Source organism: Plectropomus leopardus, chromosome 2 (genome assembly GCF_008729295.1).
Source record: "Plectropomus leopardus isolate mb chromosome 2, YSFRI_Pleo_2.0, whole genome shotgun sequence".
NCBI classification, from domain to species: domain Eukaryota; kingdom Metazoa; phylum Chordata; class Actinopteri; order Perciformes; family Serranidae; genus Plectropomus; species Plectropomus leopardus.
Genome location: NC_056464.1, coordinates 34581185 through 34598973, shown reverse-complemented (window position 1 = coordinate 34598973; position 17789 = coordinate 34581185). Strand labels below are relative to the sequence as shown.

General features: G+C 39.2%; 1 protein-coding gene across 1 annotated transcript; it reads right to left on the bottom strand.

The window, feature by feature from the left end:
• Positions 1–525: 525 nt before the first annotated feature.
• On the bottom strand, positions 526–8707 carry trib3 (tribbles pseudokinase 3). The gene is made up of 4 exons (XM_042509539.1): positions 8098–8707; positions 3677–3955; positions 3027–3319; positions 526–2389 (listed from the first exon to the last, which is right to left on the bottom strand). Exons 2-4 carry the CDS (start codon positions 3953–3955, stop codon positions 1900–1902), a joined length of 1062 nt encoding a protein of 353 aa, XP_042365473.1. The 5' UTR covers positions 8098–8707; the 3' UTR covers positions 526–1899.
• Positions 8708–17789: the final 9082 nt, after the last annotated feature.

Genomic DNA, 17789 nt, shown 5'->3' with positions numbered 1-17789 from the left:
AAAACACAAACACACCTGAAGTTTGACTTTTTTTCTGACATTGCATCATATCATAATAAATGGTAAAATCTTTTTTAAAAATAATTTACTGAACCCCTCTTCTTAAACTCATCATAATGAGAGTTAAAGCAGTGGAATCCCAAATACACAAAATCACTAATAAAACTCACCAATATTACAACATGTTTCTCAGTTCTAACCAGACCAAACTTCTTCACTGGACCAAAAATGTGATGTTTAATGTTACAGCAAACATTTGGGCAAAATTACCCCCAACTCTATGTAAAAAAAAGTTGGTTTAGTGTTTATGTGGGTTTTTTTGTTTTTTGTTTTTTTTTTGTAAAAGTGGTCTTAAATGTCATCCTGAGTGGCATTAAAAAAGTCTTAAAAGTAATAATTTTAATTTTCCTTAAGCTGTAGGAACCCTGCATATTAATCACAACAAAAGAAATACAGACAGGTTAAAAGACTTGTAATAAAGTGTCTCCTTAGTTGAAACCAAACAAAAACAAGTTCGGGACCAGAGCCGTTTGTGAAACATCTTTATTTATTCTCTAGCTGTAAGTGAGGTCTGAGTGACAGATTCAGAAGAAGGCATCCTATTGGCTGGCTGCAGGTCTGTCGGGTTGCGATCGGTCAAAGGAAAAAACAAGAGTGCTGGGAATACTTTTAGTCCGGTTATCTCATGAATACAAGTTAAACATGCTCTATTTATGAATTGGAGTTAATATAACTGTTACGTCAGACATTGTTTTCTTATGATCACACGTCACTGTGCTGTTATTTTGGGATGTCAGTTGATTCAGAGCCACTTTTGTCACATAGTCAGTCCTCGGGAACAAGAGGCGTCCCAGAATAAACCTGCCTGCATCTAATTGTTTTTGTTGCACTTGTAAACATATTTGACATCCAAGAAAAATAGAACATCACATCTCAAGGCAACTATTCAGCATTTTATATCTAATGATATGAGTGAACTATATTATTTTTCTGGATAACCCTTTTTTATAAGCACCACAAAAACTGAATTCAGAGGAAATGAGTGACTGAAGTTTTGATCATGAGATAACACGGCCTGAAAAATACTGAAAAAGATCGCGGAGGCTCTCGGCTTCGAGAAAACTGGGATCATCAGAAAAGGATGAGACACTTTGATGTTTAAAATTCAGACTGAGGCTGAATATAAACTTGTGTAATTTTCATTTTTAGAGACGTCTTGTGACTTTCCAACACTGACCGATCCTTCTCTTGTAATTCTAGGGAGCAACCAAGAAGTGTAAACTCTGAGCGAAAGAAACTGTGTCCCATTTTCATGCTCCGCCTCCTTCAAAGTCCAGTTTTAAAAACCAGTGGTGTGTTCAGGCGGTCTTTATTCACCTATTAAATCAGAGTAGTCGTGTCACCGGGTGCTGAGAAGTGGTTTAATCACATCTCCCTTGCAGGATGTTAGGAAGGAGTCATTAGTTTAATTCTGGGATGTAATGAATTCTCCTCTTCACCAGTAGACAAAGAGCGCCTGAACACACTTTGTGTCTGTGGTACTTTTCTGGTGAAACTGGTGGCTGTTAGGAATCCAGCAGAGCTTGAATTGAGACGCAGCAACAGGAAGGCACCTGAGGGTCGGGTCAAGTAATCCAGGATCAGACTGTCTCTGTAGTGTGTGTTTGTGTGTGATCTTGTATGTCTACCTTTGCGAGGACCTGTGTAGGTTTTTAACTGTTTGTGAGGACATTTGGCCTGAGCGCTGTTTGAGGGTTCAGATCGGGATTGACTTTCAGGTTTAGGTTGATTGTTAACCCCAAACCAGGTTATATTTGGAGTTTGGGGTTAATTAGTTAAGAAAAGGGTCTAGACAATGCAATGTGCGTCCTCGCAAGGGTAGAAGTACTAATGTGTGTGTTAGTGTTTTTCAGTCCACGTTGGCACCACCTGGTCATCATCATCTTGTTTATTCTGCAGTGTTTTTTGTGAGCTTTGATGTGTCTTTTGCGTGTTGTGATGTGGCATGCAGGGATTGGTCAGCCACGGGTGCATCAGCAGCTCCGAGGCTTTCAGTCTCTCTGCGGGCGACTTCCTCAGCATGCAGCCAATCAGACACTTGGCCTGCGGTGACAGCCACTCGGGCAGGCTGAAGGACCCGCGGCGGATCTTGGCGAACAGCACAGCCGGCTGCGTGTCCTGAAACGGGTATCGTCCAATCAGCATGGTGTACAGAGACACACCCAGGCTCCAGATGTCCACAGCTCGGCCCGAGTAAGACCTGTTCCCGCTGGTCAGCAGCTCGGGGCTGACGTAGGCGGGGCAGCCGTGTCTGTCCGTCAGAGAGTCGTCCTCATGGTTTCCGTGCAGGAGGACGCAGTCGTCCAGGCCAAGCAGAGCGAGGCGAGTCCTGCAGAAAGATAACCACACTTTTAATGTACTTACTGCGTCGGCAGTAGTATCTGTAGTACTGGAGATAAAAGTATTATTAGTAGTAAAGTTAATAGGGGTGTTAGAGGTGGTATTTCTTTTTTCAAGGTTTCATCTATAATACTGATAGTACTAATTATTATGCTGATACTACTGATAAAAGCACTGTCAGTAGTTTCTGTGATATTTTTATCAGCATCATCAGTATTTGTACTCTTTTTAGCAGCATTAGTAGTATCAGAAGTGTTACACTTTCAGCAGGTTATCAGAAGTATTGGCAGTATGTTATGCAATATCAGTAGAAATGTATATTGGTATCAGTATTTTAAGTAGCATTATTAGCAGTATCGGCAATATTTTTGAAGTATTTTTTAGGGGCAGTATGAGTAGTGTTGGCGTAGGGTAAGCATCAGTAGTTTTAACAGTATTAGTTGTAGTTTTTGGTAGTATCATCAGTACACGTTTATAAGTATTACCTGTATTTGTCAGTAAAGTATACAGTATTAGCACTTGCCTGTAATTGTCAGTATAGTATGCAGTATTAGTACTTGTTAGTCTCGCCTGTGTTTGTTAGTATAGTATGCTTTTTAAGTATTATTATAGTACTGGAGTCTTACCTGTATTTGTCGATGAAGACAAATCTACGGAGCTTCAGGTCTCTCAGGACGACTCCGTGTTGATGACAGTGCGTCACGGCGTTCAGCATCTGAGTGAACAGATGCCCCGCCTCCTCCTCTCCGAGACGCTTCCTGCTTCGCACAAATGCGTGCATGTCGCCGTGGTGACTGGGCAGGAAGACGTACACACTGTCCTGGCCGATAACCACGTCCAGCAGGCCACAGATGTTGTCATGGTGACCGATGCGGGCGTAGGCAGCCAAGCGTTCCTGGTAACCACGTAGAGGAAGAACCTGTAACCATGGCAACCAGGAGAGATGGTTTAGGTAACATGTTTACAGCTGCTACAGTCAAAAACTGCTTTGTGTGCATGTATTTTTGCAACGTTGTGAGTATTTCTAGAAGTATTACCAATATTACAGCAGTATCAGAAGTAGTGGTATAAGTAGTATTTCTAACATTTTTAGAAGAGTAATATCAGTAATATTTTATTGGGTTATAAGTACAATATTTTGGAGTATCAAGTATTTTCAGAGATATTTTTTGTAATATTTTCATCAGTATCAGAATTTTTACAGCATTAGCAGTATTTTTTGTAGTATAAGCAGTATTAGCAGTATTCCTACAGTATCGGTAACTGGTGGCTCTACCTGGCAGGTGTATTGCTGCTTTGTGTGTTCATGCTCGGCCCTATAAGTCTTCTCCCCCTCATAACATTCAAACAGGAAGTACGATCCGACTCTGGATGGCGATTGGCTCTGGTTGGACTCGGGGGTGGGGCTCCTGGGCCTGAGGCAGTGTGATAGGCCGGTGGCGGGAGGGTGCGGATCCAGACGGGCGACTTTACATTTCAGTAGATTGTCCTGCGGCTCGTCCAGTAACCTCTTCAGACACAGCTGAGACCTGGCTGCGGTCATGCCCATGCTCATCTGTGATTGGAGGAGACAAGTGACATCATCAGGTAACTCATTTAAAACTGTGTTCTTACTGTGGCGTCTGCTGCTTAGCAGGAGGTGCAAAATAGGTTTTAGACTTCATTTTAAAACTAAAAACAGCTGCCCACTGTTGCCAAAACCGCACTAAGAAAAAGCTGAGTGAACTGAAAACAGTCAGGTTGCAGCCGGACAGCTGAACAGTGAGCTGAAACTCACTATAGAGCTCCGTAAAACCAAGGGGGGTCTGCAGATTTACGCTGTTGTGCAATGTAGCAGAGCACCTATTTTTGTATTTCTAAAAACTTTACATAGTAGTTTTATTCGTGGTGCATAATGCACATTCTTATGTTTTTACATACTTGGCATAATGCACTTTATTTTTTACAAACTACTGTTACAACCTTGTAGCATAATGCACAGATATTTTTACATACTTTATATTTTACATACTTTATATTCTGGTTTTATACATGTAGCATAATGTACATATTGTCATGTTTTTATAAACATCTTACTTTCACTTTCTTATAATTCTCTGATATATATCAGTTTCCCTCCAGGCATCAACTCGGTATTCCTGATTTAGATTTAGGTGATAACTCTCTGTAGGTTCATCATTTTGAATGACCTTTTTCACATTGTCATTTCATACTTTGTTATTCTAAAAATATTGACTGCATTCTCTTTATGTCTGCAGATTGTCTGCCCGTGTGGTTTATCTCGGGTGTATTTCAGGTAAGATCTTGTGTTGCTGATGCTTGTACTGTGTATCAAGTTTAGACGGTATCGTAGACAGCACATGCACTGTATGCAGATTGTGGACAAGCACTTAATATTAACCAAAATGTTGTGGTTGATTTTATTTCAAGACTGGTACTAGCTGAGTTAATGTTGCAGCCTTGCTGATATTTTTGGTACATCAGTTTGATATCTGCATCTGCGCCCTCTGCTGGTCGTATCAGGAGGAGCCGAGCCTCCTCCCTGCACTAAAACGCTCCTCAGATGTATTTCCACATACAGTAAGAGGAGTTATATTCGTATCACATCTCGCTGTGTTCTGTGTCTCTGCTGCTCACACGTTACACTGTTAACGTGTCTATAGGCTTCATGATGCAACTTCCTGTAAGCTGACAGGCGCTTCAGCTTTCAGATCGTTGCATCAGAGCACAACAGTTTATAGTTTAAACACCCTTTAAATACAGTCAACACCTACCCCACACACACAAACGATGAGACAGTGTGTGTGTTTTTATATAAAGTTTTTTAGAGCCTGCAGTCGCCGTGGTTACGCTGTGTGGCAACATGCTCTTGGCCAATGCTGCTTTCACTCTGGTGAAACACCCTGAGTCACAGCGGCAACGTCACCCCCTGACACACACACACACACACAGTGACTCTGAGCTGTTTGATGTCTCATCTCGTCAGCTGCAGTTTCACGATCAGAGATCAGAATGTTATTAATAAACAACCAAAGAAGGAGCACTAAATTCTACTGAACTCAATTCAGTTCTACTGAACGTCTGTCTGACAATGATGAAGCATGTTCCTGACATTTACTTTCAATATTTATCGGACAAATCAACATCCACTGCAGCACCTCCTGTTACAAATGTCAACAGAAGTTTGACTTAGGTTTTATTACTTCTGGAATCGACCCTTTCTGTTTCACTTTAGGTCTTTATTTTATTTACTGAACTTGGGCATGTTGCAATACACCAGTATTGACAAGATATTTTAAGTTGAAATACTGATATCATGTTAATAATACACATAATTATTATTATTATTATCATCATCAACCTGTGTATTGATATCATGATAATATCTGATCTTTTTTTATCACAGTAATGTGACGTTTATATGAATATTTTAGGCTATGATGGGTTACTGTCACACAATAAAAGACAAAGGAGCCGGTTGAGGAGGGCAAAGGCATCTGTGACCTCTTTTCCATCAAGCATGGACATTGTGGAGTACTTTACGAACCTGGGAGTGTACACTGACAATAAACTGGACTGGGCTAAGAACATTGAGAAGAGCCAGAGCCGTCTAAACTGCCTGAGGAGGCGGAGGTCCCTCAGCATCTGCCGGTCAATGCTGAGGATGTTTTATGAGTCTGTGGTGGCCGGTGCTTTCCTGTTTGCTGTTTGTGTGCTGCAGCAAGTTGATGTTAGCAGACGTCAACAAACGGTGTTATTGTGGGGGTGGAGCTGCATGCTCGGCTGCAGTGTCAGAGCGCAGGATGCTGTCTCAGTTACGAGTCATCCTGGACGCTGCATCCCACCCATTCCCCAACGTGCCGGTCAAACACCGGAGAACATTCAGTACGAAACTCATCCTTCCTCCGGGAGGCACCACAGGAAGTCATTCCTGCCTGCGGCCGTCAAAAGTTTCAGCTCCTCCCTCAGAGTGTGTCAGACAGTTTGAGTCAACAGACTCGGGCGCTTGGACTTATTTCACCCGTCAGCAGCTATAACCCTGTTTTTTATTTATTTATATTTTCAGCTGTGCAACACTGACTTAACTGAAAAACAACTGTGTGCAAAAATTCAACTGTCTCTATTAATATTCCTATTTAATTTAGCATATCTATTCTTGCATTTATATTAAACACTTTGTTGCACAATGCACACATTTTTATACATATTTTTCTGTTTTCTTATAATTTTTCTATGCTTATGTACAGTTTAAAAGCAACTGTAGTTTCCTCCCCATCCTGCAGGTCGACATCAAAACTGAGGAAAACATGACTGAACTTCTGTTAGTTCTCTGCCTCTGGAGGTAATCTGCACTCTGACACCTTAAACAAACTCATAAGAAAACTGAGAAGCGTTAAAGCTGACAATTATCTTCAGTACTAAATAATCTAAAATTTTCTCTGTTGTATCAACTTCTCATTTGATCCATACTATGTTAGTTTCCCAGAGTCCAAGTTGACGTCTTTAAATGTCTTATTTTCTCAAAACCCACAGATGTTATGTTACAAATCCTCACAGCAAGGACCAAACTTAGACTACTAATTGATAGTTTTTACTGATTGGATTTACTGTTGATTAATTATCACTAAAACTCACTTTAATCGCCAACTTTTCTTCTGCATTTTAACTTATGTGACTATAAATATTTGAAACTTAATTATATTTTCCTGACTGCTGTCTGCCCTCTTTTTGGTATCTGGTAAACATGGATTTATCACAGATCTGACAAAGCTTGTCAACAGTTGTTATTTGTTAGTATTATTTTCTTGCTTCTCATTTAATTTTAATATCTGTCATTACTGAGTTTAATGTACTTTTTGGTTTTGTGATATTTGTGTTCACAGTGCACACTGCAGAAAACCTACATTAAAGTAAGTATTTTTTTTCTTGAGCATTACAAACCTCAGATGTCATTCAGTCATCCATGCTGATTTAAAAAACATCAAAGTTTAATTTGGATCTTGGGAATAGCACCAAGACCAAAAATCTCCATGTCCACCTGCTAGCACTTTCCAGAACTTTCAACTGCATCACACAGTAATACACACTTAACATGAGCGTAATCTACTGAGCTCATATGTCAACAGTCATGTCCATGACAAATGAGCTCACTTCATCAGCTGATGAAGACCAGTCTGACTCAGTAAATGTTCCAGTAGAGTTTCATAAACTACACAGCAGAGTCCAGAAGACTGCATCTCTCAGGCAGTGGAGTTAAAGACTGAGTACACTTTGAAAGTATTTGTATGTTTTGTATACATGTTGGCCACATTTCAGAGGTAAATAGTGTACTTTTTAAAACTTATCATTAACTGACAACTGTGGAGCCAAATATTTAAGATTAAAAAAGGTGAATTCATAATTTATGCTCATTTCTACTGATGACAATACAAAAAAAATGTATTAAATTGTTAAAGTGAGTTCCACCTCAACCAGGTACAACATTAGGAAGCTGTTTACACTTACATGCAAAAGTAAAAGTGATACTAAAGTATTAATATCACATTTTAAAGAGACCGCTCTGCACAATGAGCACTTTTAGTACATTTTGCTGATGATACTTTACTTATTATTGAATATCTGTGTATTTCGTTTTTGCTTCATTCACGTAAGTGAAGGATGTGAGTACTTGTTACTGCTCTCAGGTCAGTCTCTTACCTTGTGCTGTTCAGTTAGGCGGACTGGTTCGAGCTGCAGGTCAACAGGAAACCAGTAAACTCAGTAGAAAACCCAGTAGAGTCAGAGCAGAGCGGAGGGTCTGTCTGTCTGTGAAGCAGAAGTTTCTGAAGACATGAAAAATCAAGTGGTTTTTCCTTTGAAGTTTGGAGTCCGACTGGAGGTAGCAGCTCTGAAAGCTACTGGGAGGACTGGAGCGGACTGTCCGGTGATGACGTCTTTGTCTCGTTATTATTGTTGTCTCGGTTGCGCAACGTGTCGTCAGTCAGCTGTTGGTTGAGTTTCTTCTTCAGTCTGAATTCAAAGAAACTCTCACAATAAAAATTTGAACATGAAACAACCGAAAATGTTCCAAAAAAGTACAAATGAAACTATTTTTTAACACATATCCGGAGCTGAAGCGAACAAAGCCGAGTCAAACCGAGTCCTTTCTGCCCTCGTGCCCGTCCGCCTGGGGTTAAACTGAAATACTGTCCACGTGTGGCTGAGTTATAGATCCAGTCTGACCCTCCTGGACTCTGGTCTGCTCGGACCCTGCTCGTCTCCAGAACTTCGAGCCGCAGCGAGGACTCGGACTGACTCGGGTCGGTCTGGTTACGGTGTTTCCTCCGTGATGTCGTCACCCAGCGGGGGGCGGAGCCTCGATGTTGCAATCCTGAGCCGATCAGTCGTCAGAAAACTGACACGAGACCCAACAGAGCTGTTGCGTTATGTTTCTTTATTGAACATAACGACCGCCAGAGGAGGAGGAAGGACTCTCATCTCTTACATATGAAAATGCAGTAATAATATCACAGTGGAGGAATACTGTTACACATAAAAAGCTTTCAATTTTTTACTTACTAGGCTAATAAAGTGAAAATACTATCAGTACAATATATATATTAGTAATATGCTGAAAGAACCAAAAGTAAAAGCACTATTTATTTATTTTACATTATTGGATTATAATTATTATGTGTTCATGGCTTTAATGTTGAAGCTGATAAAGGTGGAGCTGCTTTTAAGATAATATAATCCTTTAGTAGTCCCACAGTGGGGAAATTTGAATTGTTACATCAGCAAGGGGCAAGATGCCAAACTCAGCAGTTAAAAAAATATATTCACCAATTGCACATGGAAATAATTGCATATTGTGACAGACTGCACTTTAGTTTCAGTCCGTTTTTTTCTTCTGCAGAATAGCCAGGGATCAATATCTTAATTTATAGTTATTACGTGAGCTATCTGTTAATTGTATTTGTTAATATCAATGAATCTGCAATTATTAACCCTTTGAAACCTAGGCAAAGTGGCTTGATTTCTTCAAAAAAAAAAAAAAAAAAACATGGGAAGAATGCAGTGAGCAACTTTAGGAGAAATGACCCAAAAATGAGCACAAAAGTAGTACAAAAAAACCTGTGAAAATTAGAAAAAAGAAACAAAAATAAATATAATAATTGTGATAATCAATACAGTTTGGTTAAAAATGTGTCCCTAGCTTTAAAAAAAAATTTAAAGCTAGGGATTTAAAGCTAATTTCTTGTAAGCTGCAGGACATTTCTTGCATCATCGCCTTTTTCCCCATGTTTTTGAAAAAAATCGCACCAATTGGCTCAAGGCTCAAAGGTTGAAACACTTGTTAAAGGTGTCTGAACGCAGCACTGGAAAAGTGATGATGTTTCCTTACATTAAGTAAATGTAAGGGATCGAAAAGTTAAATATTTCCCGCTGAAATATAATTGAGTAATGATAATAATGATAGTAGCTTTTAGATATAACACATTTCATAGAGATGCAGCCCAAAGTGCTTAACAAGACCAGATCAGATGGAAAATAAACAGTAAGAAAAAAGCCAATGTAAGTGCAGCAACAAATGAGAGAAAAACGAATAAAAAAGCAAAAACAATTTGGTTACAGGACAACAAAACTTTAACAGTGATACCAGTAAAATTGACCAAAATTAAAAGCAGATTTAAAAAGATTGGTCTTTAATTTATTTTTAAAAACTCTGAGGGAGTTAGCCATTCTAAGATCTAAGGTAAGTAAAGTACAAGTACCTCAAAATCATATTTAAATAGCTCACCTGGGTAAATATACTTAGTTTGGGCCTCTGACGCCTGTTTAGATCACATGCAGGGCAACACCAGTGAACACAGTCTGGGTGTAAACATGCAGACAGTTTCTGCTTACAGCACAAAATCTATATTTTGACAGCTTCCTTGTCATGAGAATGAGAAATAGCACCACTGTCTACACTCATACCAGTCACAGTCTTCAGATCTCAGGGATTTTTTTTTTTGATTTTCGAAGAAACTATCTAGAGATGTAACATTTTGTTTAACACCTCTTTGCTTTATTACCAAAAAAGGTTCCAACAAATACTGATACAGAGACACTCTGACAAAGCGAGTGAGACTGTGTGTCATGGGAGGAGGACGAATGTTTAAAATATAGAGACAGCACCGTGGTGAGTCAGAGATTTAATTTTACACAACAGCTGGAAGATTATTACATTTTGCACTGAAACTCTCAAAAAAGTTCAAAAGACCACATGACAAACGTAGGTGCACGGCTTTCAAATATAATTTGATACATTTACATTGTACTTAGTATTATACAAAGGAAATGCAATATACAAATATATATATACAAATAAAGTAACTTTGACTGTCCCATTTGTTGCCCAGAATAATGCAGTAGACGTGAGGTTTCGCTCTGACGGTAATCATGGTGTTATTTGTTTGTAGAACGTGACCAGGTGACCTGCAGAGCTGCAGCCACCTGCTGACATTTGACCTTAATCTGCGTTCAATCTGTGTTCAGAGGCTCAGCACTCGTTCACTTCGCCTGTTCATCTGAGTTTGTTCCACATTCAGACACGTGTGGCACGTTTGACCCTCTTCTAAACTGTGCTTCCTTTCACCTGTCTCACCTCAGCTCTCCTGTCTCTCCTGTCTCACCTGTCTCACCTCAGCTCTCCTGTCTCACCTCAGCTCTCCTGTCTCACCTCAGCTGCAATGAAGTACGCAGGCTTCTTTCCTTTACTTTGTCCATTCCTGACGACCCGTCATTATCTGTATCGTCATTACTTACATTCATGCATCAGTAATGACAATCCAGTAATAAAACATGAGATTCTGCATAATAAGTACTTTTACTTTTATATTTTGATGCTAAAACTTTTGTACTTTTACTTAAGTTAAGTTTTGAATTTACTTGTAACAGTAATTCTATCTGTAGTATTCTGAGTACTTCTTCGGCCACTGGTACTTAGTTACTTTTCATACCCACAAACCTTCATATAACTTTAGAGGATCTCCACCTGAATTCATCTTAGATTATCTTCAACTTTAGAAATAATTTTAACACAGAACGAGTACAGTGTGTTTCTTACAGTGTAGTAATGTTAGTCGATGCATGGAGGAGTCATGACTGACGAAGTCTTCACATGGACATTATGGACACGTGAGACATGTGAGACATGTTGATTAAGCCCAGCAGGAAGCTGACACAGACACCTGCTGCTACACAGGAAATGAGGTCACAGCTTCATTATGTAGATTTTCCTCGTGTGTGCGGTGACCCGTGTGTGTGTGTGTGTTTTGTGTATGTGTGTAGTCAGCTGTGCTCTGATTGGACAGATTCCAAGCGACAGGTACAGCCCTGACTGACCTGGTTACACACACACACACACACACACCACACACACACACACACACAGCAGGTTATCTCCACATGGTTAGTGTGTTTTTACGCCACATGATGAAATATTGAAGAAACAGAGGAGGAAGAACACTGTGTGTGTGTTTTGTACTCTTTGTGCGTGTGTGTGTGTGCGCGCGTGCGTGCGTGCGTGCGTGCAGGCTTTGTGCGTGCGTGCAGGCTTTGTGTGTGCGTGTGTGTGTATGTGCGTTAAACTTTACTGTCTCTTTCATAACCGACGTGATGAAATCAGAGGCCAAGTGTCTGACTCAACTACGGCCTGCCACAAGAACACACACATACTGAGAACAACACACACACACAATGAATACACACACACACACACGGTGGCTTTCTCACACTGTCCTCGTTCTCAGGATTGTCACCTGTACGACACCTGTGCTGCTGCTGTGATGCTCGAGTTTTGATCTCCACTAGAGTCTGGCTGCTGCTGCTGCTGCTACTCTGTGTGTGTATGTGCTTGCGTGTGTGTGTGTATGTGATTGCGTGTGTGTGTGTGTTTGCGTGTGTGTGTGGACCTGCTGTCTGGTCTCTGTGCTCTGTTCTGGTGGCCTCTCTCTCTCTCTCTGTCTCTCTCTCTGAGTTTTGCTTCAGGGCATCTTGAACATGGTGAACAGTGGGAGTTTTAAACGACAGTTTAAGCTCGGCGGCGGTTAAAAACCACGATATCCTCCAGTGTATTGAGCCAGAGCGCTCGGTGGTCTGTGTTAAGTGCAGCTAACAGCAGATTTTGAATTTAAAAAAAAGGCTGTGTTGAATATATTAGAAAGTTAAGCTCATACTAGACTGTATGTAAACAAATATCTGTACTTTAAAGCTCTGCTCACATGTTTGTCTCACCTCTAAGAGCAGTATTACAGTTTTTTATATATTTGCTTTAACATATTTCTCAAAACTGAAAAATGTTCACATTTTTCCGTTAAAACTCAACCACCACCCAAAACTATGTGTATTTACAGCGTGTTTGCATATTTTTACTCACTAAAAACTCTTACATTTACATTTAAAACTATATATATCTAAGTTATTGTAAGTTAGACTGAGATTTTCTACATTCTGCTGCACCCACATCTACAAAAATGTTTTTAATACAACTGTTTACAAAAACTTCATATTACTGAGTTCACTCTTTCAAAACACGCAGTCAGCACAAAAGTCTGCATTGATTAATTTGATTAATCTGATTAATCTTCCCTCATTAATCCATAATTAGATTTTGGTCGTCAAAGGTCAGGGTGACTGTGACCTTGCATGTCTAATTTTTGTGAACGCGAAATCTAAAAAAGGTTTACAGGAGTTTCCTCAAATTTGGCACAAACATCCACTTAGACTCCAGAATGAACTGATTAGAATCTGATGGTCAAAGATTAATGGTCAAGGTCATGGTGACCTCCTAAAACATGTTTTGGCCACAACTCATGAACCTTGCATGCCCACTTTAAAACTGTGCTGGTTGTAGAGATCTTCTGTGTGTATAGCGTCTTTGTCTTGTTTTTACAGACATGGACGTAAACTGCGTGCACGGAGGGATAAAAAACGTGTGGAGATATATCTAGTTTGTTGTTTGTTTGTTTTTTTTACAATTGGTAACACACTTTTCTCAATACTGTTTTTTTTAAGTGTTTGCACAGTCAGCAAAACAAAAGTCTGAGTAGAATAGTTGTTGCGCTGTTTGTTCATGACAAACCTCAAGAGACTTTGTTGTCATGTTCAAATTTTCAAATTTCTGAGCACTTTAAAGCAATAACGATTGTAGATGACGATCTCTGAAAGCACTAGTTTATGGAATATGATTTCTATTTTATCTTCTGCTGCCACATTTTCTCCCACATGGATGTCAGAGATCACCCTGCACAGCTCAGCAGAGCCTCTGTGGTTCAGGTATGGGAGTTAATTAGTTCCCAGTAGTGTTATTAATATTATGTTTGTCTTTCATTTGGTACCAGAATCAATAAAAGGTTTCCTATTTCTCGCTGGTTGGAGAAGACAAACCTCGAGTGCATCCGCTGATCAGAGATCAGTACACACACACCTCGAAGAAGAGTTAAAACATGTCGGTAAGGAACCGTCACATCTGATGATTAAATAAGTGACCCTGCGTTGTGTCAGCTGAGGCAAGACGTGGCAAACACTTGAGTCAGAAACACTCGCTTTGGTGACAAAACTCCCACCTGTGCGCAGATTTACACGAAAGCAAAAAACTTCTGTCCAGTAGACGCACTGAGAAAAAGACGAAGGTGAGTGTCATTCTGAAAGATTAACGAAGTTCATTAAACAGCTGTTGTTAAGTATTGTTTTTGTCATCAAAAGGAGAACGACATCCAGGGGCTTCCTGCAGAATGGAGAATAAAACTCCACCTGAGTGAAGACGACAGCAGCGTCTTTCAGTCTGGACTCTTCGTTCGCTCTGGTGCCTTAAAGGTCAGCACTGTTAATACACGTTTTTTATCACTACATGCCAAAGTGTCACTGAAGTTGAATTCTACACAAAAACTGTGGTGTACTTACTAGAGTGAAAAGAGTAAAACTACCATTTTGGAGACGTCTTGGTAAATAAAATGATTTAAGTGGGCATAGAAGGTGCATTTCCATTCAGCTGCATTTTCAATTTGTGCATTAAAAAACATTGAAAATCTTCAAAATAATACGAAAAGTTGTTATGGAAAGGTAGAAAAGTTGGTGTATTCATAAAAGGTAAACAATACTAAGTGCCTCATCCCTCTGGAGGGTTTGAACACGTTTACGTCTGCGCGCTGTTAGGATAACTCTTCTAAGAGCAAAGAGCTGAAGTATAAGTTGTTCAAAACTCTCTATTTTCATCGTCCAGTGTGCTCTTCGTTGTTTTTCTTCATTTGAGATTTGACTAGCGCTCTTTTAAACATATCATGTCGTTGCACCTTCCTCTGCAGCGGCGCCTGGGTCCTGAGGAAACAAACCAGGCTTTTTGTTCAGCCCTTCGGGGCGTGCTTTGTGATCGGGCTTCAGTGAACTTGACTAAGCTGTGAAGCACGTTGGGTCTCCTTTGAGCATGAAATGTGCTATATAAATATCTTTATGTTGCCTACATATCAGCGTGTTAATATTGCCTTTGTTAGCACGTTATTATTCGCTTTTAGCTCAAAGCATCGCTCTGCCTAAAGGAAATACAGCTTCACACAAGCAGGTTGTTTGATTTATATATAGAAATAATTCATTTATAATTTGTCAGTCAGATAAAATACAAGATTCTGCACTGCTGAAGGCTTTTTTAAAATATAATTATTGGTTATTATACTTGTGATTGATCTTTTTTTAATGCTCTCATCTCATGAAGCTTGATTTTGTCTCAGCCTCTTCATTTCGGTCTTACACACACACACACACACACACACCACACACACACACACACACACAACACACACACACACACCACACACACACACACAGAGGTCACCAGGGATGATGCAAAACTGAGATAAGAAAAGAAGACACTTAAATACTCTGTGTGTGTGTGTGTGTGTGTGTGTGTTAGTGTGTGTGTCCTGTGTGTGTGTGTGTGTGGTTTTGGGTGGTGGGGGGTAGATCTCTATAAACACACACACACATACAGTGAGGCTGGCCTGGGATTGTCTCTGTGATGAAACCAGCAGTAATGTCTGCTGTTGGCATGACGACTCCATCCACTGTGACATGTGTGTGTTTATGTGTGTGTGTGTGTGTGTATGAGGGGGTGGGGTTGGGGGGGGTCTAACCTTTGACCTCCTTACGGTCTGTTTAAGTGGAAACTGAGTCCTAAATCTTGAAATAAAATCATTTTTATTGTAATAATGTTTAATAATACATCTGCAGAGTTTGTGTGATGATGTTTTGGACCGTTTCATCTGACTCTTAAATCCCTCATTAAACCTGAAGGTGTAATTTGGTTTTAAAAGGCAGCTTAATGTTTAAAAAGTAAATCTCTGCAACCAGTTTAGTCATCAGAGGAAAATGAAGTGAATGTACGCTGACTTTATCAGCATAAGGTGGCAGTGTGAGTAAGCGAGTCATTGCTGCGTTTCTAGCTGCTTTTCAGCTTCCAAACGTGGGTGTTTGGTAACGACGCCTCGCTGTTTTTTCCTGGGGGATAGTGGCACAAAAAGCGGTTGCGTTTTTTATTGAAAAGATATCCAAAAAAAAGACACGCACATCCCGTAGTGGCTGCTGGATCCAAGATAAACCAAAATGTGAAAAAAATCCCTTAAGGATTTTATTCTGTGAAAAATAAGTGATGTTTCGAGCCAAAAGGTCACTTATTTTTCACATTTTGCTTTTTTTATTGAGACGTCACTGCGTTTCCTGCCAGGATTTTGCCTCCAAAAGTGATATTTTATATTTGATATTTTTCCCTAATCATAGCCAAGTGGTTGTTTGTGCCTAAACCGAGCCACATTAACCACAGCATTGTGAAAACGTAAAGTTTAATGCATCTGCGGGATAATAACACATGTCCTAAGTTTGAATAAGGGTCAGTTTTCAACAACAACAGCACTGCAGAAACCCGTACATTTAATATTTTACACATACAAGTTTTTTTTTTTTTCAAAATAATTGTTATGTGTATAAAAAATATATGTAATTTATTGTCAGTGGAGCAGGAAGTACCTGCAAGGTACAGACATTGATAGACGTTAAAGTCAATTAATAGAATATTACTTGAGTGAAAGTCTTAGAGTATCTGATATTTACGATACTTAAGTATCAAAAGACATTTTATTACATTAAATATACTATTATATTGAAAGTAAAAGTACAAGTAAATGCAGGAAATAAAAAAGCAATTGGTCAGAATTTGGAGGAAACGTACACCACCTAAAAAATGCGCTTGACCTTATGTGAATAACCTATGATCTAATTTGCAAGCTGTGGTCACTTATAAGTAAAAGTTTCTGATTTTATTTGGTACTAATGAAGTAACAAAAATGCACCGGACATAGATATACCTCGATGCTGGGGTAAAACTGAAGCAAATTACTTTTACTCTAATACATAGAAATGTAGTGGAGTAAAAGTGAAAGTTGACAGAAATATGAAAATACAGTAGTATGTTTTTGAAGTACACGTTTCAAAAACATACTCAAAAGTTTTAACAAAGTATTAGTACTTTGTTACATTTCACGATTTTATTGTTATTTCATATTTCATGCTGGTTGTAGTTTTTTTCTTCATCACCAGTCTGTTTTTTTTATTTGTAACTCACATCAGAAAATCCATTAATCTGAGGATCATATGAAAAAGCGAGAGACGGAATTAAACTATAAAATTTAATTTATTTTAAAAAAGTAAGTGAACACCAGGCTGAAACACTGTTTTCTGCCCTCTCTGGTTGAAAAACCTGCTTCAGATTTGTGCTGCAGGTGAAGTTCACCTGTACATTTTCTCTGAGGTGAGAAGTTAAATTAAACCAGTGAGGTTGGCAAAAAACAGGGTTTTCAGGGGGTGTAAATCTGCTCTTTAATATTCGTAAAATGCCCATCAAAGATGAATTTTTAAATACATTTTTAATTTATTTATTTTGGTCGATTTTTACATCAAATGTGATTTTATTTTCCTGTGTTTATGAGTTTTCTCCTCTCCCTGTGTTGTGAAGCCCTTTGTTTTGATATGAAAGTTATAAAGAAAATCATTGATTATCTCTGATGTTTAATTAGTGATTGAAATGTTACTGTAGTGAGTATTGACGATTAGTGTAGAACCTCATCGACGTGACTCAGTAAGCAAAACTGTCTTTTCATTATCAGCAAGTATTACAGCGCCCACAAGTATCAAACTCCAGATCCAAAATAATGAAATTAAACAGAATATTGTGTACACACAACTTCATAATCTGATGAAAACTATGTGCGTTTATATTTCTGGTTTCGTAGTTACAGAGTTTTAGTTGAGACTTTTCGAGTTTTATGCTTCTGGCTCTTTGACATTTCAGGAAATTAATTACAGTTTTTGTGTTTGCA